Source organism: Stenella coeruleoalba (genome assembly GCF_951394435.1).
Source record: "Stenella coeruleoalba genome assembly, chromosome: 3".
Classification (NCBI taxonomy): domain Eukaryota; kingdom Metazoa; phylum Chordata; class Mammalia; order Artiodactyla; family Delphinidae; genus Stenella; species Stenella coeruleoalba.
In genome coordinates, this window is record NC_137148.1 from 54,289,641 (window position 1) to 54,315,932 (window position 26,292).

Sequence of the window (26,292 nt, forward strand, 5' to 3'; positions counted from 1 at the left end):
AGGCAGTGTGCCTCATTCTACCCCAAGTACTCAGAGAGCGGCTGTGATTCATACTACCCCAGTGTTGAATTGCCTGACCTGTTTTCCAGATGAAAGATTTACTGGACAGACTTCATGTCTTATCTTTCTTCTGAGATAGTTCAGTGCCCACCAGTTATATTAGTGATACCTTAATCAGAAATACCCTGTCAGAACTAGGGAGAAACATGCTAAAGATGTTCACATCATTTTTATGGCCGTTCTTGAGACTGACTGCTAAAATTCTGTAATAGCTTACTGTTTAATCAATCAGTCTGTACTTTATTGGATTAAATTTCTATTAGTTCTGATATGCAGTATTGAGCAATTCAAATTTTAGGAAATCTGTGGATTTGCACGTCATGTTTTCTTGTTGCAATTTTAGGAAGTATTTACTGTGTGATTCACCATCCCTAGAACAGAACCCTTCTCAATCAGGGCAGAACCACCGTCCAGAACGTACTTGCAAACATTGTGGGGGGCTGCATTTGTTTGCTGTGGCTGCCATAACAACATTCCACGGACTGGGTGGCTTAAAAAACAGAAATCTGGGCTTCCCTGGTGGTGCAGTGGTTGAGAGTCCGCCTGCCGATGCAGGGGACATGGGTTCGTGCCCCGGTCCGGGAAGATCCCACATGCCGCGGAGCGGCTGGGCCCATGAGCCATGGCCGCTGAGCCTGCGCGTCCGGAGCCTGTGCTCCGCAACGGGAGAGGCCACAGCAGTGAGAGGCCCGCGTACCGCAAAAAACAAAAAAAAACAGAAATCTATTTTCTCACAGTTCTGGAGGCTAGAAGTCCCAGATCAAGGCAGGTTTTGTTTCTTCTGAGGCCTCTCTCCTTGGCTTACAGATGGCCGCTTCCTTGCTGTGTCCTCATATGGCCTGTCCTCTGTACGTGTACCCTCGGTGTCTCTTTGTCCAAATTTCCTCCTCTTATAATACCAGTCAAATTGATTAGGGTCCACTCTAATGGGCCCATTTTAATTTAAACACCGCTTTAAAGGCCCTGTCTCCAAATATATTCATATTCCGAGGTGCTGGGAGTTGGGGCTTCAGCATATGAATTGTAGGGGAAACATTTCAGCCCACAGCAGGAGCCCTGTTTTTTGTTGCCCCCGAAGTCTGGGAATGTGTTCCTGGCATTGTGGGCAGGGGCCTTCATGCTAAATGCTTACAGGGTGGGGGACAGACCTTCACAAGGGAAAAATGTTCTATTCGAAATGCCAGGAGCAACCCCTGCAAGAAACACTGCTCATAAATACGCAAGCATCTTACATATGTCCTCATACTGCTTCCTTTCATGTGTCACACTGAAGTCGCACATTCAGAAAATCGGCCCAACCAGTGCATAAAATGTCTGAAAAAATTTTTTTTGCATATTTCTACCATAGATGCTGCCTCCGTGGACTTGGAAATGATCGATGTGCACGTTTTAGCAGACGCTTTCAAACGCTATCTCCTGGACTTACCAAATCCTGTCATTCCAGTTGCCATTTACAATGAAATGGTTTCTTTAGCCCCAGGTGTGTTGTGTCTTCTGAGAACCTCCCTGAACGTGTATTGAGATGTGGATGTACTTGTCAACTCAAGGGCTGCAGATAAAGAGAGATTTCTTAGAAAATGTTAGGAGGGGTCTGCCCCCACCCCCATCAGCACAAATTCCCTCCCTTACCAGGGCATCCGATAGAAGAACCAGATTCTAGTTTGCTTAGGAAGGCCGTCCACATGTTGAAATGGCTAATTGTTAACCTTTTAGCAGTATTTTAAGGTTCACTACGTCAGCGAATGCCTCAGCGTGCCAAGTGCCATCCCTGGATTCAGGGAACCGGACTAGGACCCAGGGACTGGGGATGTTCCCATCAGCTTCCTCCAGTGGCCATTAGAAAATGAGTTGAGGGAAGAGGACTCTCCGTTTTAGGAGCTAATGCTCAGTTAAAGTGCTTTGGGGACAGGAAACTGGTTCGTAACCTTCAAAGTTAAAACCTGTGATACTTATCTGATGCTCCTCCGAATTAGCCAATCACACTCAAAGCCGCTCCGTGGACGGCAGCACACCGAGAACTTCTTGTGGTTTTGTACACCAAGAGTTTCTTGCATTTCCATTTGACTTGAGATTTTGACTTTCTCGTAATGCCTTTTCTAATGAGAAGAGCAAATGTATTGTCTGCTGTTTCTGATGCCTTGGTTTTAAATGATCCCTCGGTAGCTAGAACAGAAATTTTCTAGGTGTTTATTCACTAACAGCTAGAAACAGTCTCTTATTCCTTTTGCTTTCTTTCTTTCTTTCTTTTTCTAACCTGTAGAAGTGCAAAGCTCTGAAGAATACATCCAGCTGTTGAAGAAGCTCATTAGGTCGCCCAGCATACCTCATCAGTACTGGCTCACGCTGCAGTATTTGCTAAAACATTTCTTCAAGCTCTCTCAAACGTCCAGCAAAAATCTTTTGAATGCAAGAGTACTCTCTGAACTCTTCAGCCCCCTGCTTTTCAGATTCCCAGCAGCCAGGTAAGTGATAGAAGAGCAACCTGGATTTTGGGGTGATGAGGGTGGTCCTAAGTTTATGGGTCATTAAGCTCCTTCTGAAGATACCAGCTCACAAATGCTTGTACATAGTTCCATCAGACACATTCATTTGAATATGCAGAAATGAAAATAAGTTTGTTGTTTGGGGAAAAAGGTATCTAATGGATCTTTTTTTTTTTTTTTTGGTAGTTCTGAGAATCCTGAACACCTCATAAAAGTTATAGAAATTTTAATCTCCACCGAATGGAATGAACGCCAGCCTGCACCAGGTAATGCCTTCGGAACATTTAAAATTCCCTCACTGTTCGTTTTTTAGAGCCTGAAAAATGGTGGTTTTTAGTCTCCTCTGAAGTGCTGTAAGTTTCTCGTGGAATTGAGATCCATAATAACATGTTACCTCATGACTTAAGGGGAAAATAGCTGGGCAGCAGCGCTATGGGTCAGTATTATCCAGCTTTTGATATTTGTGGCTTTTACATGGTCTTGGTTTCAGGTGAGGGTTGCTGGGAGAGCTCCCCGACCCCCTTAACTTGATGCTTCTGGTTGTTGCATAAATTATGGCGTTGATTTTCGTTGCTGACATTTTTGTTTTTCTTTCTCATACTTACAAAGTAGGGGATTTATAATTACTATATAATTTAAAGTATTTTGGAATGTGTTTTTTGGAAGCAGGTAGGCTGAGAAATGTCTTGTCAAAATAAACATTTATAATAATGCAAGTAGTATGAAACTAGGGGTCTACTGCAACAAGTTCGAGCAAGCCAGACACTTCTGTGAAAGCAGGCTGGCATTCAATTAGCCGTTTAACAAAGCGGGAAATGTAGACCGAGTTAGCAGTGGATTTCATTTACACTGATGTATTTTTCCTCTACTGTGGAAAGTCTAAACAACCCTACTTTGCTGTATACTGGTTAAAAGTGAGCTGGTCATTTAGAAAGTGATGAGGGCACTAGAAGTGAAGTGGAGTTTCAGGACCAGTAGAAGGTGTTGCTTGTAGTCTGAATTTATGTCTGGAATTTAATTAAAACATCATGAATTTATTATTTATTATGAGTAACTCATGCAAATTACCAAACTTATCTCTGTATGAGCAAACGTGGGGACCCAGATATCAGTCATGCAATGGCGGACCATGTTGTGCTTTTTATTAAGGTGTTCCGTAGCTAGGCTCAGTTGTTTGCATCTGGAAGGGGCAGACAGAGAGGTGAGGGCCTAGACTTAAAACCCACCTGTAGGGATGGGATAAAGGATGGGATGGGTAACCACTCATGAAACAGGTATTGGGAAGGGCTTCTGTCGACAGATCCAAAATACGGGATCCACAGGTAAGAGTGGCAGCATAAATACCACGTAAGGCAAGCCTGGTCCATTCCAAGTGTTCCAAATCCCAGCAAGCAGGATATGTAACAGGGATACCCTGGATTGTAAACCGCATCAGAGAAATCTGTCAACAGGTACGGCCCAGGACTGGAGTTCCAGAGGGTGACCAAAAGGTGTCATATCGTGTGACTGCTTGGGTCACTCGATAATGGATTTGGGAGCTCTGTGTTGGTGTTCAAAGGCTGCCTTTGGGCTCAGTAGGAAACGATGCAGTGATAGATTAGAAGTACCCTGTGGGGAGGGGACAGGGGCAGGTGTGAACGTGGCACTGGAGCCGTTTATTGACTACCCACTCCTAGACTGATCACATGGGTGGGAAGAAAGAGGACCAGCAAGAACAGAACAGGACCCCCGGCCAAAGGATCGAGCTACGATCTTTCACTTCCTCCTGACCCGTGTGGAGGTCCACCTCAGAGAGAGGGAGAGCTGGGCCCTGCTTGCAGGGAAGGCGGGGGAGGTGCCCAGTCTTCTCAGTGGCCAGCTCTCTGGAGAGGGGGGAGACATGGAAGCTAAAAGCCAGACAGGGCTTGACACATACCCACAAGCGAATTTATCGCATGGAGTTTTCGAGAATTTCTGCTACACGGGGTGTAGTAGAATCAGTGGTGGAGTTTAATGCTTCTGCTTCTGGTGTAAACTGGTTAAACGTCTTTCTCAGTTTCAGCCTAATTCCACCCAAGAAAAACTTCATCTGCATCTGTTTTGATAATGCACACTTAAGACTGCTTGCTATGTCATAGACCCTACCTACATCCTTCTACTAAGAAATTGGTGTATCAGTTTCAAAGGCAGATGGATTAGTTCCATCAGCTCTGTTCAAGAACGATCCATAAAGCCTTGAACGTTGCTAGACTATCCCAGAACACATGCAGCCTCTTCCAAAAAATTGCATCCAAGTAATTTTTAAGTCCTAGTTGGAGGCATTTCCCCCTTTGTGTGATCTCTGTCAACTATTCTGCAAATCGTATGGGACTTAGGGATTTAAAAGGTTGCTTCAGCGTCTCTCACTGGTGAAAACAGACTACCCACCCCAGGACAGCGTCCTCATTAACACCTTTGTATTCAGGAATGGCTCCAGTGCAGATGATTGGCAGGGCACCCTGGGTTAGAGAAATGACTTCTTTGGCCTGGTAGGAATGGGATGTTTTCATGGAGTCTTTCATCGTTACCCCTGCATGTGCTCATCCCAGTGGGCTGGGAAGCACCGGCGCATCTCCAGGGAACACTCGTAAGTCATCCATTTGCAGTAACTTTGTCATGAATAGAAATGAGTGCTTGAATGATATTTGGGGGGTGGAGGACAAGCAAGACTATTATGGGGCAAATAGACACCTTTTCTAGTTGTTATCAGTTAGAACTTGAGATGATAGGCAGGGCTAATGATGTGTGAGGCAGCATGTCAGTTGCAATAAGACCCATTAGCACACAGCGTCTCATTAAATTCTGGGCAGGAGGGTGTGTACTGTAAGTATAAAAAGAATTTGAGAGATGTGGTTGGTGACTTTTTTAGTAGACAGGAAAAGCTCATAGGAAAAAAAAGAACTTGAAATGGGCTTCGAAGAATAGGTACAATTTGAAAAGGGGAAGGAGAAACAGCATCTCAGTTCAAGGAGTTTCAAAGATTTCTTCAAAATAGATTGGAAAGGACAAAAATAACAGCTTGATATTTTTACCGGATTTGAAAAAGCAGTAAATATTTTAGGTGACAACGTCATAAAAAGCATCACTTGAGAGCTGAATGCATTGTCCAGCTCTCCGTTTGCACGTGAAGAAACTGAAGACCACGGAGCTTGACGGTTTCACCTGGTGCCACCCCAACCAGTGTGAGCCAGAATGGGTCTGCCGGGGGTGGGGCACCCGGCCCAGACACCAGGCTGCTGCTTTGTCTGCTACCCGGGCTTTTGGAACCTTCGTGGGCAGCGGGACTGCCCGTAGTGTCCAGTCAAAAAGTCCTCCGAAGTTTCCAGCAAGCGATAGACCAAGAATAGGTGATATTTGTACCTATAGGTCACATACAGTGAAGAGCCCCAGAGCGACTGTTGGTAGCTTTGGGGATCAGGCTCAAAGTCGCTCCGTCGTGTGTCACGCAGTGGAAAGAACAGTGCAAGTCACGTCTGGGTTTGAATCCCAACTCTTGTTGCTTACTTACCGAGTTCATCACCGGGCCGTTCAGCCTTTCCAGACGGTGTTCCAGTCTGTGAAATGGGAATAACGCCTCTCTCCTGGGATGGTTATGAGCGTTAAATGAGGTGAGGAGTACTGAAGCTTAGGACCCTGTAGTATGTCCTTGGTGTCGTTGTGTCAGCTCTGGCGTTTAAGGCCCTGCCGGAGCTGGCCTCGTTCAGGGCTCCATGTCCTCAAGCCGCCTTCCTGGTTAGTGCCGTCTGAATCCTACCAGGCCGTTCTCCCCACTGGTCCCACATTCCCATGTTCCCGACCAGCGGAGCCTGGCCTCAGGATGCCTGGAGGGGACTTAAACGCAGATCTGAAAAGGACACTCAGTGGGCAGTTGCTGCCCCGTGGGCGCATTGCTTGGAGGGAGGAGGATGCCTTCCTCTGACGCCCTTTGCTCCGTGTGCGACTCAGGGAGTGGAGGCGCCTGGATCTCAGCACTAGCCCCAGCGCCGCCGCCCCCCCCCCACCGCACCTTGCCCAGTTGCCTTTACGCAGTGCACACAGTGCACAGCCGTCCCCAGTGGCCCCGAATAGTGCCATCCTCTTCATCTGCACCCAGGGAGCTCCTCCCCTGCTTGATGTGCAGGGTTTTGACCCATTCACTACATTTATGTCCTTAAGCCCCTTGTCCTCTTATACTGTAACTGTTCTGTAGTTGTTCTGGTAGTTTCATCGGCTTAGCTACATTTCTCAAGGACAAAGGCTTCTCCTTTTCAGCTCTTCTTAGCGTAGAACTGGACACAGCGTAATAATCATCCAAATGAAATCTCAAAGAACTCTAACACACCAGCTCATTTAATGCATCCAGCATACCTGTGAAGGAAGGCTTCTCCCCCCGTAGGGAGGGAAACTAAGGTTTGAAAGGCTAAGCACAGAGTAAGTTCTCCGAACTTGGTTGACAGTTTGCTGTTCTCTGTTACTAAAAGTCTTAAAAAGGGTTAAAGCTGAACAGCGGGTTTTCTTGAATCACTTCGTGTTACGTTTACCCTACTGATCCTTAGGTCGCTAAAGTAGATTTCTATAGGGCAACTAAGGTAAAAACGGACCATTTAACACTGAGTGCCTTTGAATGAAACCCATTATAAGTGTATTTACATATTTCAGATTTCATGGATATATTCAGAAATATTAATGTAGCATAATTGAAGTTTAATATTGCACCCTCAAGCCCAGAGGGAAAATAAATGACTCTTTCTCCCCCCTGCCCTTCTACACCTGTCAGAGTTAATTTTTAACCGCTGGTGCATTTGCAAAACATTCATCCTGAAGAGCCCGATTCATGAATCTTGTTTTAAATGCTCTGGGCTTGGTTTGCAACCAAGACTAAAGCAAGCACTAAGGTAGAAGGAAATGACTTTCAAAGAGTTTTACTTTTCTCTGATTTATTTTTTATTGGGTTTAAAATGTGGTCTGACATTAGAAGGTTGTTTCAAAGGTGAGAAGTGAAAGTTTGAAAAAGCTGCACGTGTTTTGAGGGGCAGGAGTAAGCAGGCAAGGCGTGTACTAGGTTTTGTCAAAAAATAGGAAGTTTTATTCGTGCTCTGAACAGGAGATGTATTGGAGGGTATAGTTCAGTTTTACTTTTGTTTTCACGGTGCAGCCTTCTCTTTCTCTCAAGGGACATCTGAGAGGGCAATTGTGGAGAAGGGGTCCTTTTTTCTACTAAGCAATGGGCGCACCTTTTCAGATACTTTGTAGAATGTATCACTTTTATGCATCTGTAAACCTGAGTTTATTTATAAATTCAAATGGACATTTTTCTTAGTGCAGGGTCGTTCAGAGCCCTGGATGTGGACTAAAGAATTGACATCATCCTGAAGGGCCCTTCTGGCCTAAGTTGTCTTAAGTTAAAATTATGAAAGGAGGCATTGATTTAACCCCTAAAAGAAGATTTTGGCTCATTTATTTTTTTCTCAAACGGGTTTTTTTTCAAATGGGCTTTTGTTCATAAATCGTGGCCCTTGACAAAAAACCATTTAAGAAGCTGTGCAGGATGAAAGCTGCTCGTGGAGCATTTGCTGCTTGATGGTGATTGGCACGTATGAGATACAGTGTTCAGTCTGTAACTTCCGCACTATTTTAATGATTAAGGGACATTTTCCTGACTAGATCACACCTGCTGAGAAGTGACACATGGCCTCATTTTGCTTCTGAAATGAGTTTTGCAAAACTTTGAGAGAGAGGAAAGTAGTAAGACTTAGTGTTTTGAAGAATCTAGAAGGTAAAGATAGTTTTTCAATTATGTAAGGTTTCCAGTGTGGTAGACTAGGCTTTGGGTTTCAGAAATTACAAGTTTTCTTACAAGAGCTTATTAGCAGGCATGTGAAAAATATTTCCAAGGTTATGACATCTGTGCATTTGATTTATTAGTGATTTCTTAGTGAATCATATAGATTTAAGTGACAGTTGGGCAATTATATTTATTTTGTGTGAACTTCTGGACATAGTGGGAGATGAATGAAATACACAGAAAGTTGACCGTTTTCTCTGGAGCAGAAGTTACTGATTCTGTTCTACCAGCAGAGGGCTCCCTTTTTAAGCTAATGAAGAGCATGTTTTTTGCAGATCACTAAATTGACTAAAATTGGGAAAAGACTCAGCTCACACTTTGAGTAATATAATAGAACTTCTAGGGTAAATGATTGTACATATTGTGAGAAATTTGAAGCAAAGTTTTCAAATCTATTTTAAGACTTTCTCTAAGTAGAGAGTGTGCCACTTCCCAGTAGATAATTTTCTTCTGAAACGGGAAATAGACTGTCAGACTAGAGAACACTTTAATCTTAGAAGGTTTTGACATGACATATCCTGTGAATCCAGACAGGTATGCTTATGTGACTGATGTTTCCAAGGTTCCCAGCTTCAGAAAGACTATTTTTTAAAGTAGGGCAAGATTATGCAGCTCAGGAGGCAAGGGTATTCTGTGAACTAACCCTATGTCTGTGATCAGCTGGCAGGAACTGTGTCTACTCACTTATAGACTAATTTTTTCCCAATTGGAAAAATAGGTGTTTCGTATGACCTCAATTGCACCAAAGGAGAGCTTGTAAAATCACTTTCATTGTGAGTGTAGCAGCACTTCCCAGATATTGCGAGTAATTCTGAAGCTGGTTCCTGCCTGTGTGGACTCTTGTGTCAGCCCCTAGATCTTCCTTTGTCACTGCATGTGACCTTTGGGTCACCTTGTCATACAGAGTCTGAGGGTATTATAGACAGAACCCGTGTTTCTTCAAAGATAATTAGAAAGCAGCTTTTTTTTTTTAATTAAACTAAAAATAGAAAACAAAAGTTTTGTTGTAGGTGTGAAAGTTTTTGCATGGGGCTTAAAAGAAATTAACTTCAGTTTCACTTGTTAATTTTTACTTTCTCTGGCAGAGGGAAGTAAAGAGCAGGGCAAGTGAGTGGAGAAAAAGGAGTTTAGGACCAAACATCGGAAGTCTGGGTTCTGGTCCTAGTGCTATAATGTTATTGCAAACCACTTCATTCTGGGTGAGAAGCGTACACGTGTGTGTGTGTGTGTGTGTGTGTGTGTGTGTGTGTGTGTAGCATGAGGGAATTGAAGTGATCTCTAAATTTTTTTTCTGGTTTTAAAGCTAGTGATTTTGGGATTTTACATTGGGTTAAGGTTCTTGGGATAACAGTAAAGCCGTCTATGCTGATGTGAGTGGAAATTTTCTTTGGCCAAATTTTAGTTCTTTAAGTAGTAGCCAACAGTCCTAAGTTTGGTTCCTTACAACTTTTTCGAATAAAGGGAAGAAAAAAAAATCCTCTAGAAAGGTGTGCCATTCTCCTTGCCCTCCCGTCCTTTGCTCCGTGTAGCATCTGCACCAACCTCATGCAGGCAGACCTTTTATGGCCATTTTAACAGGAGTTGAAATTGACTTCATACAAACAGCTGCAGAGTAGAGTTTTTATCTTGGAGTGTATTTTTAATACAACGGAGCTTAGTGTACCCATGCCGAGGCGCAATACTCTTCCCGAGGAGCCTCCTCCTGGGAAACGTTTGGAAACCTGTTCCCTGCAGGGTGGCTCCGCCGGGCTCTCCTGTGACACCTGCGGGGCTGTCTGTGCTGGTATGTGGGAGGAGGTGGACGCGAGCAAGGCACGGTGTTCTGGGCAGCTCTGAGAGGTTCAGGCCTTTACAAGCAAGGCTTTGATTCTATTTTTTGCTGAACTAGCTCAGCCACTTCCTGTGTTTGGCAGCGCCTAGTGCCTCGCTGTACTGTGGCCACTTGAGCCCCGCGAGCCTGCGAGCCGCGCGCCGCCGCAGCCGGTTCGAGAGCCTATTTTAGGTCCCCTGACAATGGCCTTCTCACTTCCTCGGCGAGGAGGAGGAGGAGGACCTGGGCTGGCACTGGCCACTTGTTAACGATGATGACAACTTCGACTTGGACTTGGGCTCCCCTCCCCCACCCGAAATCCCTAGCTCAGCAAATATTTGAACCTGCCCAAGTTAATCATGAAGCCGCGATCGTTATCTGAGAGGGACGTGCGAGCGCCCGGGCTCCTTCCCTCCCCGGCGCAGCCTCGGCCCCGGCGCGCAGCCGGCTTCGGCTTCTGCACGGGCGGCGGGCACTGAGCTGCGCTGCTGCCGGCGGCGCGTGCGAGCCTCGGGGTCCTGCGCCGCACAGGCTGGAGGAATCGCTTTTCGGATTTTTTTTTTTTTTTTCCGTTGTCGGATACAGGCATTTCTAAGGGAAACCGTTGAAATGCATAACCTGCAAAGTAAGTTGCCTTTCGTTTGGGTACAGCTCTGCCCCTTGGCTGTTTCACTGTTTTGGGGGACTTCTCTGAAAGGTTCATTTCTGCAGTTTGTCTTCGTGTGTGTGTGTGTGTGTGTGTGTGTGTGTGTGTGAGAGAGAGAGAGAGAGAGAGAGAGAGAGAGAGAGAGAGAGAGGGAGAGCGGGAGAGATAGTAAGCGCTGCCTGGGGAGGGCAGATGAGAGATTAGGGGAGACACTCCCCCATTTCCTCGAGGGGCACAATGTGAGAGAGAGATGGGGCTTCGGTTGGAAATGGGGAAGGAGGAAATTACCAAGTGCTGGTCTGGAAGTTGGGGCCTGGCCAGGCCTGGGAGAGACGTGGAAAGTCACCTGTCTCCCTGCCCTCCTCCCGGGGTCTACCACATGGGTTCCAGCAGCAGGACCGGTTTGCACCAAGTGCTCCCAAAGGCATGGGGGACAGGTCCCCTCCGGGCTGTCGCGCTGCCCTCCACAGCTGCTGGGAGGACTTGGGTCAACATTTTTATTAAATTAAGATTTTTTTTTCTGAGGACATATCCCCACCACCACCACTTTTCTTTGCATTTAGGGTTACTTCAACCTTTAGGCAAAGAGAGCCTGTGAGTGGGAGACGGTGGGAGGGTATAGGTTGAATCTGCCTGCCTCCTTAGTGGGAAACTGAATTAAACTGGAGGAGAGACACGTGAACAGTGCTCAGAGGCTGTCTTGCCTTTGCTCTATTTCTATATATTTTATGATTCCAAATTTGACAGAACGTCTAAGAATAAATTTCCAGGGCTTCTGTGTTCTTTAAATTGTCACAGAAATATGTGACATGCACATGTACGTAGATCACACAGCCCACTCTAGTTTTTTAAATTAACTACATTTATATGGGTGGGGGGAACCTTTTCTCCCTTCCTCCCCTCTCACTGTAGGAGAACTAACATTAATTTAGATTTATAGGGGAATTGGTTTCCTCACATTAAATACTGCTAAGAAGGAATAATAACATTTCTTCCCAAAGTGAGGCATTTGAGATGGAGGGGACAAAAGCCCCCCCACTCCGCACACACACACAAGTGATTACATCACCCACCCCCCCTCAAGCAGTATTTAGCCCAGTAAATCTGAAGATGGGCTCATCAGTGAGAAATACTTAGCAAAGATAGCTCTGCCTGTACTCTACATTCTGATATGTGGCCCCTCTTTTTTTTGGATTTTCACTCCATATTCTATAGTTTTAACTGCAGTGTTTAATAGAGATTTTTGCCTCTACCTTTTTTTCATTGTGCTGCCTGTAATGTAGCCCGTTTGTGACAGTGTATAAGTTGAGTTTGCAGTGAATTACGGAGGACTGAAATCAAATATCCAGAGTTCTTGATCCTTCCTGCTTTTAATATATATCAGAGGCATTTTAGGACTTTAAAATATATCTTGAGTATACTATTTGGATGCCTTTGTAAGATTTTTAAACCAAGAAATGACCGGGCTATCTATAAACCCAGATGCACTGGGGGTGCGGCGGGGGGGGGGCGGGGGGGAAGCTACGTGCCGCAGCGTATCAGCTTTTGTCAACCTGCCAAGAGCGGAGCGTACCATGCTGCACGGAGCAATAAAAAAGGAATTAGAAAACTCACGGCTAGAGAAGAACAGTCAGATTAAACACCTTTTTGAAACGAAGAGCGTGTATACATTGCAGTTCTGTTAAATGTAGGATCTTCGTGAGATTTGGGGCTGTGTTAAGGCTAGTAGAGAAGAGAAATGATGAAGCAGGAGTGGTCTGGTGACATTTTTCTGACTTGATTGGCTGGGGTGTGTGATGTCATAGGTTACAGTGCAGCCCCTTATAGGTTTTGAAATGAATTCCAAGACACCATTACAAAGAAAGCCGGACTCTTTTCTTATAACTGAGCTCAGCCCAGGAAACTCTCGCACAAATGTACAACACTGTTTGGAATATGGAAGACCTGGATTTAGAATATGCTAAGCCAGATATAAATTGTGGCACAGACTTGATGTTTTATATAGAAATGGATCCACCAGGTAATACTGCAGTATTCTTGTAGAAAGCTGGTTAATGTTGTGGCATTTAATCTTTCTGACAACTACGGTTAACAGCTCCTCTTTGGATGTCTGTTTTTATTCATTTGTTCTAATTTAATGAGTTTGCTCATAGCTTGAAAATGAAACAAATGGTTTGACTGCCTGTGGGAGCAAGTCAGGCTGTGTGGGGTAAATGCTTATTCTTAGTTGAATGGCTATAAATTGGATTCCAGTTTTTCACTGGTGTCTTTTGTTGCTGTTTGGGTTATATTGTTGTATGTCGTTCCTTTAATTAAAAGGATGCAACCTCGGTGCCGCTTTCTCTGTTGACAGTGGATGAGGACAGTGTGGCCCTTGGCAGTGATAACACTCGGTACTTTAGAAAGCATGTACCAGTGCTGCTATCAAATGTAGCAGTGATTGCAACTCAGTTCTAGGTGCCCTGAAACTATTCTGAATCAAATGTTGAGACTTTGTCTGCTCTCTCTTCTGTTGAGATACTGCAGTGAGAGAAGTTGGCTTCTTCCCATTACTGAGTCTCGGTCTTTATAAAATATACCTGCTAGACTCCTGACATTTTTTGCTTAAAATAATAACAGTGCTTTAAAACTTATGACTTAGAATTTAGCTAGACATCCTAGACTTATTTTGCTTTCTCAATTATTTATTTTCGCCTTCCTCCCAATTAAGAAACACTGCAGTCTTTCTTTATTTGTCACCAGTTGGTACATGAATACTGATTTGACATTGAGGAAGAGGGATATGGTTTTTAATCACTCTTGGCATAATATAGAGCACAGTTATCCAATAGAATATTATCATGAATACTAAAGAGATTGAGGTCACAGAGGAGTTTCTTAAAGTGGCTTTTGGCAGAACAGTGCCTGAAATACTAAGATTAGAGAAACCCAATTCCGCCTCTTAAAACATATTCCTGTAGATGAGCTTTCTTATTACCACAGCAGCATTTGTGGAGGACAGAAACCAAATTTGTCTCTTATAATTAAATAAGAGGAGGAAATTAAAACCAAGCCATGTGATTCCTTCTGCTGTTCTCTTTGTGGTCTCTTACTTTAGATAGATTTGACCAGATATGAAACTTTAATTCAACTCAAACCTGAAAGTAGAAAATGTCGTGACTGAGTCTGGGTTTACTTTGAAATTCATTCACACGGCCAGCCCATTTTATTTGTTGGTCTCTAAGCTCTTCTCTTTTTTTCCATTATGGTCTATAGTCAAGAAGATTTCTGATTTTTTTTTTTTTTTTTTTTAAGAAAAGGTTCATGGACTCGTGCATTATTGCTGTGTTTCACAGTTGAAAATGTTACTTAAAGGAACTTGGGTCGACTTTTAAACGTTTATTTGTAGCTGGGACTGCAAAAACTTTTTCTTTCTCCTTCATCTACAGCACTGCCTCCTAAACCACCAAAACCCACTACTGTAGCGAACAACGGTATGAATAACAATATGTCCTTACAAGATGCTGAATGGTACTGGGGAGATATTTCGAGGTAAGGCTACAGAGACTCTTTGAGTTTCTCACCAGAGCTAGGGAGTTTTAGATGAAGAGAAAGAAAAGCAAAACGCACCAGCTTGCTAAGTTCCATTTTTAGGCTATCATCCAACATAAGCACGAAGCTGGTTCCCTTCCAAAGACGACCACAGAAGTCACTGAGCTCTGGGGAATTGTGGGTGCTGGATGCCACAGGAAATTAAATACCCGAGAAGTTCCATTACTGACAGAGCTGTCAGGGGGGCAGCAGGGTGAAGTGGCACTGCCTCAAGGCAGAGTGTAAAGTCACTCTCTTTATTAGACCAAAACTCTAAGAATTAATGTTATCAGCTTCAAGTGGCATTTCTCGTCTCAGCTTTTTTTTTTTTTTTTTTTTTTTTGAGGGGAATGAAGAGTTGGGAGGAAACCTTTTGGGGATCACGACTTTCTGTGCTGATTTGTCAGAATGACTTGTGTGTTAATTCTTAAGCTCTGAAAATACAGTTAAGAACATGTAACACGAGAATCACCAAATCCACTAGGTGAGCATTGTCTCATGTTCTTTTCACTTCAGGGAAGAAGTGAATGAAAAACTTCGAGATACAGCTGATGGGACCTTTTTGGTACGAGACGCATCTACTAAAATGCACGGTGATTATACTCTTACACTAAGGTGAGTTAGGGCATGTGGCTAAAATTCTAAAATTGGCGTGTTAAAGGGGATGGGAGAACACGCTTTTTTTTTTTTTAAAGAGAATTCTAATGCCATTATTTATATATTGCATTTGCAGGAAAGGAGGAAATAACAAATTAATCAAAATATTTCACCGAGATGGGAAATATGGCTTCTCTGACCCATTAACCTTCAACTCTGTGGTTGAACTGATAAACCACTACCGGAATGAATCTCTAGCTCAGTATAATCCCAAACTGGATGTGAAATTACTTTATCCAGTGTCCAAATACCAACAGGTAATCACATACTCATGTTAATATTTTAAAAAGCTACTTTTAATGTTTAGAAAATATTTTGAAGCAGATGAATTGCATGTAATCAAGCTTGAAAAACGTTCAGACTGTAATTTTGTGATCACAAGTGTCTAGTGGCTCAATAAAATACTTTCACAAAATAAATGACCATTGTTTGAGGATTTTTCCCATGTCAGATAAGTACCTTATCAACTGAATTTATATTTTGTCCATTTTCTTCTAATCCTTCCAGGATCAGGTTGTCAAAGAAGATAATATTGAAGCTGTAGGGAAAAAATTACATGAATATAACACTCAATTTCAAGAAAAAAGTCGGGAATATGATAGATTATATGAAGATTATACCCGTACTTCCCAGGTGAGTTTTCTGTGAAAATCACATTAAAATTGTAGAGCTCTTAGTTACTAGAAGCTAATGCATGTTATATTCAGCTTCAGAAAAAGAATTTAAAAGGTTGAGTTTTTGCCAGTAAGAAAGTGGAGAGATAGATCATTTATTTGTGAATCGTTGATTATTCTAATAATTACTTACTATAAACCTTTTAAATCAAGCCTGTAAGTATCAGAATAATAAATTAAGTTGGATTGGCATAACGGCAGATTGAAGAATTCTCTTTAGAGTGAAAGCTAATAATACTGGAAGTGCCACAGACTTGTCTAACCTCCGAAATGGGGATTTAACCCTGCGATGCCCTTACTGTGAAAGGGTTGAGGCTACATGTGCTGCCTTGTTTTCCTAGAGGCTTTAATCTCCTCTAGACCATCACGTATCTGGGACCGCCAGAGGGAGCAAAAGGATGGCATAAGCTGCTGATAAAGTGGAATGGTTTTTAAAGAAGATGAAAACTGTAGAAAACTGTCAAGCAGTCATCTTCCAGAGACTGGGAAAAGTCTCCAAAGGAAATGTGTGCTTCTGTGATACTATTTTAAGGGCTTTTATGACTTTGAGTCCCACCTTGCTAACAAAATACTTGCGTGCCGCATAGTAGCGCCGGTCAAATGTCCTGGTAGTGTCTTGCCGTAAGAAATGGTCTTTTCTGTGAAAGGAATGACCTTGTCTTATTAAAATTGGGTTGCAGGAAATCCAAATGAAAAGAACAGCTATTGAAGCATTTAATGAAACCATAAAAATATTTGAAGAACAGTGCCAAACCCAGGAGCGGTACAGCAAAGAATACATAGAAAAGTTTAAGCGCGAAGGCAATGAGAAAGAAATCCAAAGGTTGGTGACCCAGGAGGGTTCCCACTGCCCATGTGCTAGAGCACCACAACTCTCTTAAACTGTTTAAAGGTGACCTCGCTTTCTGTGAAACGACAGGGAGAGAAAGCATTCTTTACCTGAGGAAAACTGCTGGGAATCAATACTGCAACCTTGGGGGAACTTTCCTGATGCTCCAGGTAATTATGGATGCATTGCTCTTGCCTACAGGATTATGCATAACTATGAAAAGTTAAAGTCTCGCATCAGTGAAATTGTCGACAGCAGAAGGAGATTGGAGGAGGACTTGAAGAAGCAGGCTGCCGAGTATCGTGAGATTGACAAACGGATGAACAGCATTAAACCAGACCTCATTCAGCTGAGAAAGACAAGAGACCAATACTTGATGTATGTACTGGAAATGGAACCCTGCACGTGCATGACTGGTCATTGCAAAAATCAAGGATCGGTTCTTAATGCATTTTCCTTTTAAACCTCTTTTCCAGGTGGTTGACTCAGAAAGGTGTGCGGCAGAAGAAGCTGAACGAGTGGCTGGGCAATGAAAACACCGAAGAGTAAGTAGTTAGCACAGATGGGAGGTAGCAAGGGTGTTTTTTCATTTAAGGAAAATGCACAACTTGCTTCGTTTGCAGAGCAAGTGAGGAATGGAACGTCTCGTAGGAGAAAATATTATCAGGCTCATTACCCAGAATTTTAAAAAAGGAAAGTTTAGCAAAGGAGAATGCAGATTTCCTTTTCCCCCATGGGGCTTTGAAGTGACATTGTGTCCGTGATGATGTCCTGGAACCGTCTAGAAAATCCGAACATATTTTGGGACCAGTGTGGGTGGGGGTGGGGGTGGTGTTGGGGGGAGACAACCCTGTTTAGCATATTTTTAAAGCTTAAGTATATGTTTTGTTTCAATTATTTGAAAACTGGTGTTCCTCCTAGTCAATCAATTTCCTGATCTAAACTGGACAAACGGGATGGTTTAATACCTTGCTGTCTGCCGCAGGTAGCTACTGACTGACTTGAAAACAGGAAGAGTATCACTTAGTGCTACTAAAACTCTTTGTTCGGGGGTGGGGGTGGGGGTTGAAGGCTAAACTCAATGAGGAAACTCAGGCCAGAGAGGCTGGTCGAGTCAGACCCGCAATCGCTGGCCTGACTTGCTTGAAGGAGGGGCAGGAACTAGATCGAAGCGAGGAGAGGGGCAGGCTGCTGGCTGCCATGTACTTCATTTAGAAACCTTCTCTTCTACCTTTGTAGCCAATATTCGCTGGTGGAAGATGACGAGGATTTGCCCCACCACGACGAGAAGACGTGGAATGTTGGCAGCAGCAACCGAAACAAAGCCGAAAACCTGTTGCGAGGGAAACGAGATGGCACTTTTCTGGTCCGGGAGAGCAGTAAACAGGGCTGCTACGCGTGCTCCGTAGTGTACGTACCCCCAGCCAATTATTTGTCTCGTCAGACAGCTCAAGGAGGTGTTTCATTCATTCAGCCAGCCAACCACGCGGGCAAGGATTTGGAAAAGTTCTAAGCTTTAAGAGTGTTACGGTAGTACAACGGTGGAGAAGAGGAAATGAGACCTACTGTTTTCAAGTCTAGGCAGGAATGGCTGTCGAGTAGAAAGAAACCTGCTGTTTAGGTGGGAGACTAGGGCTTGGGAGAAGTCCTGTTTTCCTTTTTCGTCTTTCAAGTGGAAATAGCCACACTTGCTGCTTTTTGGGGGGGCTTCCGTATAGTTAGAATCTGAGGCGATCCACATGGAAGCACCACCCACAGGTAAAGTCCCCATCAGCGACAGGTTAAAACAGTAAGAGAAAGGACCCTGCTCACTGTCCCTGAGATGAGTACACCCAAGAGAAGACATTTCCGTCCTATGGCCTATTTTCCTTTGTTTATGTAATAGTTCGGGGGTACTTTGAAGAGTGAGGTTGGTTCACTGACATTATTTCAGAGACATGAATGTCCTCTAGGAGAGAAAGGGTCTCTGCGTATTTTATAGCCCATCACCTCCCTCCATTTAAGCAGAGAAATATTGCTACAGGAAAGAAATGAGACCTTTGAGTGAGGACAAGGGAATAGGAGACTAGATGGAGAGGTATGTGGACAATTCCAGGCCTGCCTGAAAGGAGGAATCCTGTTAATAATTGTAATGGTACCACTCTGGTTGGGCGGCAGCGCTCATAGGAACGGCTAAAGTCACCACCCGTTGCCTGCTCACCGCGCTCTAGGCATCCAGCAAGCCCCTTCCGTACACCGCCTCATTTCTCAAAGCTCCCCTCTTACAGACAGATGACTACTGTCTCCCTCTTAATCCATGCTAAAGATGACAATCCAGTGGCTCAGTGAAGCTGGGTTACCTCCCGAAGTTACTCAGCCAGTAAGCGACAAGGGACAACTCCACGAGTCTAGGGCTCCCCCAGGACTGGTCCCCAGGTGGAGGCTGCCTGCATCGGGGCTTTTCACGATGCTTTTACCCAAAACGCCTCATCCTGGCCCAGCTCACCCAGGCCCTTGTGCTCTCTCTCCATGTGCAGGGTGGACGGTGAGGTCAAGCACTGCGTCATCAACAAGACGGCCACGGGCTACGGCTTCGCCGAGCCCTACAACCTGTACAGCTCCCTGAAGGAACTGGTGCTCCACTACCAACACACGTCCCTCGTGCAGCACAACGACTCCCTCAACGTCACGCTAGCCTACCCGGTGTACGCGCAGCAGCGGCGATGAAGGGCCGCCCTCCCGCCTGCTTCTCACCTTCAGCTCCCCGAGGCCTCCAGCAAGCACAGGGCTCCCCTGCAGCCCGACCTGGGAACTGAGCGGAGGACACCCAGCCGCCCGTCTTCAGAGGTGACTCGAGCTTTCGATCACACGGCAGTAGGGGAAGACACATAACGCGGCGGGCTCGCACTGGGCGACGACCACCGTTCCTCGTCTGGAGTGCTTAATTAGCCTTCCTTCCTTTCCTCTTCCTTTCTTTTTGGTTTTGTTTTTTGGATTAATTTAAAGTCACAACCACACACGACACCAAGAGAAGAAATGCAAAAATCTCTGCGTGCAGGGACAAAGAGGCCTTTAACCATGGTGCTTGTTCGTGCTTTCAGAAGCTTTACCAGCTCAAGAGTTGGGACCTTGGAGACCGGAGCGGGGACGGGCTGACGAGCCCTGGCCTGGGGTCGCTCAGTCCAGCCTGGGTGTTGCCGTGCACGGTGGCCCCAGACACATCGCACTGTGGATTATTTCATTTTCTAACGAAATGAACCGATATGTAGCAGAAAGGCACTTCCGCTCACAGGGGACACTTTGGGGAACGTCCGCTCACGTACGTTCAGAGGAAATTCTGTTGTAGCAAAGTGCCAGAAAGTGTTTCATTAAAACTCTACAAACCAAGAAAACCCACCAACAGAAAAATGGAGCTTGGAAAATAGGACTTCAAAATGACATTTAGTATATAAAATATGTACATAATATTGAATGACTAACTAACTATCAAATAGATGGATTTGTATCAATACCAAATAGCTTCTGTTTTGTTGTGCTGAAGGCTAAATTCACAGTGCTATGCAATTCTTAATTTTCATCGTTGTTACCTGTTTTAAACGTACCTTCAGAATAAGCTTCCCCTGCCCCAGTTTTTGTTGCTTGAAAACACTGTCCCTGATTTTTTTTTTGTTAATATTCATTTTGTTACTCGTTACCTTTTTTTTAAAAAAGAAGAAATGTACAGGATGCCAGTTTAAAAAAAAATGGCTTCAGATTTAAAACTATGAAATATTTTACAGTTTTTCTTGTACAGAGTACTTGGCTGTTGTTAGCCCAAGGTTAAAAAGTTCATAACAGATTTTTTTGGACTAAATGTTTTGTTGGGCAGTGCCTGATAAGCTTCAAAGCTGCTTTATTCAATAAAAAAAGAGAAAGATATATGAATATGACAAAGTATGGCTGAGTTCAACAATGTTGTTTCAAGACTTACTTAAGATACGGTACCTGGCAATGTTTGTTTCATAAAGAATTGTGAACTTCTTGAATCTAGGGAGGGGAATGTAGCAAAGGGATGTACAGGTGGGGGGGAGGGTGGCAGGATGGCATGCACTTTCTCTTTCTTGTGATTACAGAGAAGTGGATCACTGCAAAGTGAAGTCTTTTCCCACTTTGATCTGCTACTTACTATACCCTCATGACAAATACAAACCTATGGGAATGCTAGGTCTTAGGAAGGCAGGCAGGCAGGGTCCTGGAGCAGTGTTCACCCTTGTTGCAAACACCCATTTTAAAGTATCATTGCTGCATTTAGAAAACCTGTCTCTCTTTCACATTAGACTACCCGTTAACAACCAGCCAACATCCACTGTAGAAAAAGCATGATCTGAAAAGATATTTTTATCTGGATATCTGCTATTTTCCTAGCTTTCCACTCAACTTAGATCAGAAAGCAAATAGACGTGGTCATAATCGTTCCTGCCCCGATTGTGGGGAGCTTGTTCAAGTCATGGCCATTGTAGGAATCATAGTAACAGTCCTCACTCACCCAAATAATTGTATGTGTTACACTTCACCGTGGGGAAAAGGAAGGGCTTGTTAGAGTATTCTTGCCAACTGAAGGCGACAGCAAGAGATCTCTCTCCCCAATTTACATATGCAAAAGCCTTTGGGTTCAGTGGGAACTGTACCTGTGTTGGGAGGAATAATGGGGAGATTAAAATGGAATCTTAACAACTTCAGTTTTCCTTTCCTATTTAGATTCACCACAGCTTTATTTCTCTTTCCTTCAACTACTGGGGGGAAGGCGGTTTTGTTTTGTTCTCTAATGTTGTTCCTTTTAAAATTCTTTTGAAAGAATCAGTCTAGTGGCTGACTCAGTCAACTGTAGAATGTATTTTTTTTTTTCCTTTTTACATGAAGCTACTCATATCAATAGCAATAGTCAGTCTTACAGCCAGACTGTCAGCCCTCAAACTTGACTGTACTGACCTGACCATCTCCCTCACATCTCCAGACAATTGACGATTCCCCTGGTTTTATCCTCTGAGTGTCTCCTTTACAACTATCCTTCCACGTCATACAGAAGCCCAACCATTAGTTAACAGTAGTTTATCAACTAGGCTTGGTGGTTTTTTTAGTAGCACATCTGTGTATGCTATTAAGGAACTTTAATTTCTAAAATATAAGATCCGAGATGGAATATTGTGTTAAAAAGCTACCATTCTGTCCACGTTTTTGCTTCACCACTTCACAAGATGGCATGGTATTTAGGCACTTGCCTTATTTCTGCCTCTCACGAGCAGAAATGCAACAGGTTTTTCTTTGACCAGCAAAGGCAGGATTCATCGTTTCCTGTCACCGTGAGTCACAACTTAACCTATGATGCTACGCCTGTGCCCAGTACCCTTCTGACAGCGTGTGGCATGCCATCACGTCTGTCCTTGTAGATGTTTGACCAGCAGGGCTCTGAGTCCAATCATTCATCTCCTAACCACACGGAGCAGCTTATGATTAGGGATGGAGACAGCAGAGGCCCTCCTGATACATGCTTACATCCACGCATTGATTTTCCCCACCCAGCGCAGCATCCTGAAGATACGAACCAGAAGCTAAGCTGAAGAGAGAGGCTGTGATGGGGCTTTAGAATTGGGAGCATTGGGATCTGATATAATACATGAGGGAAAAATCATAACCACGTTGAAAAGGCAGAAAGCCTGCGTCTGCAACACCGGACGACTTCACGGCCCTCGATATATGTATATATGTATATGTGCATGGACTGTGTTTCCAGTACACCTTTCAGCCAAAACAGATCCACAGTCGTTGAGTTCAAGTACATAACAAGCCAGTGTCTAGTACAATTCTTGTATGTGTGTATGGGGTTTTTTTTTTCCTTTGAAGTTGCTTTGTTTTGTCTTACAAAGGTGAAAAGTGTTTGCAAGTGAAGTGAGAAGAAGTTCATAATTCTTTGGCTTGTTTCTGTTGTTTAAAAGTTACTCCTCTCGGGTAGCTGGTCTACGTGACTCGCTGAACTCGGAAATCCTCGTTTTCGGTGTGTCAAGCCAAAATGTGTTCATGTGAGCCGTCACTGTGGGGAACCAATTGCTTTGTCATATAGCTGGTTATGAGCTAGTAACGTGTTTGGGAAGTCCTACTGATGTTCCTTTTTGGGAGAAAAATTCTGCTGGTTCTAACAACTGTGCTTTTGCTATGCATGGTATCCAAGTCAGTTGGAGAGCAGACCCTGAAATTGGAGTTCAGGGTCATTTAAGAAAGGGGCAGTTTATAGCATAATGCCTCACATGGGACAAAGTTCTGAAATGCCAAATTCTTATTTTTTAGAAATCTAGGTATATAAGTTACTAGTATAAATTACTAGTATTATGAACAAAATTGGGTTCATTGGAAACACTAACCGACCTCACCTGGAACTTGTCACCGTGAGATAGCGTGAGCTGCCCAGGGTGCTGCTATTTAAAAACAGAAGAAAAAAAGGCAAAACAAACAAAAAAATCTCATTTATATGTGTGTATTTTTTAAAGCTACGATCTCTTCGATGTTTTTACAAATCTGTTTCTATGACATTGTTAAAGTAAAGTTGGTCTTTTGACGAGAGGGAGGATGTCATGGTCAGTTGTAATTTTGCCTTTACAAGGCACCTGGGGCGGGGGGCGGGGGGACTGTGCCTCCTTGACATTTGTTCAAGCTATAGATTCAATGGAGCTATGTCTTGTTGTTTTAAGTTGCTTTAATGCATTGTATTAGGTCTTCAAACAGAATAAAGTTTGTTTTGAAACTTAGGTTATGGTTTGAGATTTCAGTGATCACCGAAGACATATGTTCTCTTGCTCTTTCGGTTAATAATGTTGCTTCTCCTGGAGTCTCCCACCCACCCCCTTTCACTGTCATTACATTATCTCATTTTTGTCAAGCGAGAAGAACACATGAATGATGGCTCAGTGTCATTTACATCGGTTCACTATATCCTTAATGATGAAAAGAAGTAGCTCTAGGTGATGTCATTGCAAGGCATGTTCTTGGTCCAAAAAAAATGTGATCTCTACTGTCGCTCAATCCCTCCCCTTCACCATCCAACCCCAAACCTTCAGAATGGTTCTCTACAAACTATCGTTAGTGAAGGTATCTGGCTTTGTCTCTCTGTTCTACAGGCTGCGTCTCTGAAACAGGCACAGTGCAGGGACACTGTGAGGCACTGTGCAGCAGGCAGAGGTGTGACATGGGGTTCTAGACAGGGAACAAAGATGCACTACAGATGCTGGTTTCACACTCTAGTATCTAGTCAATATATGCAAACCATTCTTAATCTAAAATAACTTTCCCCACTTGTTTTGATTGCTGAATGAATTTATAATGAGGCCACTTTGCACGTACACGGCACTCAACACCTAAGCACAGTGAGGGTCCTAGACATGGAGGCATGGTCTAGTGATGGCGATGAGAGGGGCACATAAGTAATTACAGTCATGGCAACAATGACTAATATACTGTGTAGAGGAGTAACTCTTGAGATTCATTTCCTGCTTTTCCCCTGCTCTGTTCTGTATCCCAGAGAACTATATACTCAGGGTCTCTTGCCCTCTGGCTCCTAGGCAGTGAATCTCCCCTGTGGCGCCAGTTCCTGCCAGAAAGACTCTTTGGAATCTGAGCAGCCCTACTATGCTCCTCTCTCCCTCTCTGTTCCTCTGGCAACAGTGCCTCCTCCCATTTTTATTCTAAGCCAAGGGGTAGTTGCAGCTTTCTGTTGTTGCTAAACCTCTGGTTTCTCTCACCACCCCCAGTTTGGTTTCTGAGTCCTTCCATCACCTGAGTAACCAATCCTCTTTATTCAGGTCTTTCTTTAAGAGCGGGAGTCATTTCTTTTTTCCTGACTGGTCTCTGATTGCTAGACCAAGTGATTATTGTTCATTTAAACTCTTTGTATGTGTCATCTGATTTAATCCTTCCACAATTATGAGTTAGAAGACAATATCTCCATTCTACAAATGGGGAAACTGAAGCACTGAGGCTAAGCGACTTATCCAAGATCATGCAGCCATTAGAACACAGAAGAGAGCACCTAGGCCGTCTGACTCAAGCCAGAGCTCTCCACCCCTAAGCAAGTGCTGAAAAAGGCACTAGGAAGGTCAGAGAAAAGTTCACTAGTTGCTCTTCCTGCTGGGGGATCTAACCATGTGGCTCTCAATTGGTGGACAGTATACAAGTGGCACATAACAAATAGCAGGAAATGGCATGGGTTTGCTTTAGACCACCTAGGTTCCCGAAGTGTGGTCTCTAGGCTAACAGCATTACCATCAGGACCACTTCGAAACCTGTTATAAAGGCCTACTTGAGGGCCCCATCTACTAACTCAGAGTGAGACCATCTGTTGCAGCAAGTTCTCTGGGCAGTTTTAAATGTATACTAAAATTTGAGAATCACTAGAATCACCAGATTGTTGAAATAGTACTTCCAGTATTTTAATTAAAAGCCACTACTATTTTTTTTTTTTTTTTTTTTTTTTGCGGTACGCGGGCCTCTCACTGTTGTGGCCTCTCCCGCTGCGGAGCACAGGCTCCGGACGCGCAGGCTCAGCGGCCATGGCTCACGGGCCCAGCCGCTCCGCGGCATGTGGGATCTTCCCGGACCAGGGCACGAACCCGCGTCCCCTGCATTGGCAGGCGGACTCTCAACCACTGCGCCACCAGGGAAGCCCCCAAAAGCCACTACTATTAATGAGTGATATATATTTTACTCTATGGTATAATTTGTGCTCACAGTATAGATTCTATACAGGAAAGATAATAGACCCATTTACAGCTTAGGAAGGCCTAGCTGGGTCTTAGCTCTTTCTTTAACCAGCGATGGGAATTTGACCAACTCCATTTACCTATCTAGACCTCCAACTCCATACCTGTGAAGTAAGGTTATGAGTCCAGAAAGTCTTCAGGACTCCTAGAGCATATACTGTGGTCTGGTGTACTGAATGAAACAACTCAATCCCCCCAGTTCTCCACTTCTAATTTGACCAAAATGATAACCCACAACCTGACTTGTAACTACAGACTACTGAAGTTGTAGTACCGGCCCTTTATCAGTGACAACGGTCAAGAAGCATTAGCCAAATTAGAGTCCCCTTATCTTGCTGATGTCTTAAAGGTACACTCCAGGCGAATCAAAATGGTAAGCCAAGTTCTCGATAATGTGATGAGGAGTACGTTGGAAATGACACTTTGTCCACCTATCTAAAGCACAAGGCACGGAGTCAGAGAACTTGGCCTTCCAAATCTTCTGGGACATGGTGGGAGTGAGGTAAGTATGGTACATTAAGACTTTAGGGACTTCCCTGGTGGTGCAGTGGTTAAGAATCTTCCTGCCAATGCAGGGGACACGGGTTTCAGCCCTGGTCCAGGAAGATCCCACATGCCACAGAGAAACTAAGCCTGTGCGCCACAACTACTGAGCCTACACTCTAGAGCCTACGAGCCACAGCTACTGAGCCCATGTGCCACAGCTACTGAAGCCCGCATGCATAGAGCCCGTGCTCCGCAACAAGAGAAACCACCGCAACGAGACGTCTACACACCACAACAAAGAGTAGCCCCGCTCACTGCAACTAGAGAAAGCCCGTGTGCAGGAACAAAGACCCAACGCAGCCAAAAATAAATTAATTAATTTAAAAAAGACGTGATACTTCTTGATACTGTGTCAACTCAAAAATTTTTTTCTGAACTTGTCCCTTAAAAAAATATATCTAAAAATAAGA

General features: G+C 44.0%; 1 protein-coding gene across 26 annotated transcripts in view; it reads left to right on the plus strand.

Moving 5' to 3' along the window:
* Positions 1-23,517, plus strand: part of PIK3R1 (phosphoinositide-3-kinase regulatory subunit 1) — a 959,753-nt gene extending 936,236 nt beyond the window's left edge. For 24 of the 26 annotated variants that reach the window (XM_079916424.1, XM_079916400.1, XM_079916404.1 and 21 more), the window contains 12 exons: positions 1,409-1,540; positions 2,321-2,522; positions 2,730-2,809; positions 14,270-14,372; positions 14,928-15,026; positions 15,145-15,325; positions 15,576-15,701; positions 16,423-16,565; positions 16,773-16,949; positions 17,048-17,116; positions 17,811-17,981; positions 19,088-23,517. In XM_079916424.1, coding sequence (XP_079772550.1) covers positions 1,409-1,540; positions 2,321-2,522; positions 2,730-2,809; positions 14,270-14,372; positions 14,928-15,026; positions 15,145-15,325; positions 15,576-15,701; positions 16,423-16,565; positions 16,773-16,949; positions 17,048-17,116; positions 17,811-17,981; positions 19,088-19,277 — 1,673 coding nt within the window. In that variant the 3' untranslated portion in view covers positions 19,278-23,517. Of the gene's footprint in view, positions 1-1,408; positions 1,541-2,320; positions 2,523-2,729; positions 2,810-9,879; positions 10,821-12,398; positions 12,862-14,269; positions 14,373-14,927; positions 15,027-15,144; positions 15,326-15,575; positions 15,702-16,422; positions 16,566-16,772; positions 16,950-17,047; positions 17,117-17,810; positions 17,982-19,087 lie in introns of those variants that run through there. The other 2 variants (XM_079916417.1, XM_079916416.1) reach the window with 2 other exon arrangements.
* The last annotated feature ends 2,775 nt before the right edge of the window (positions 23,518-26,292 follow it).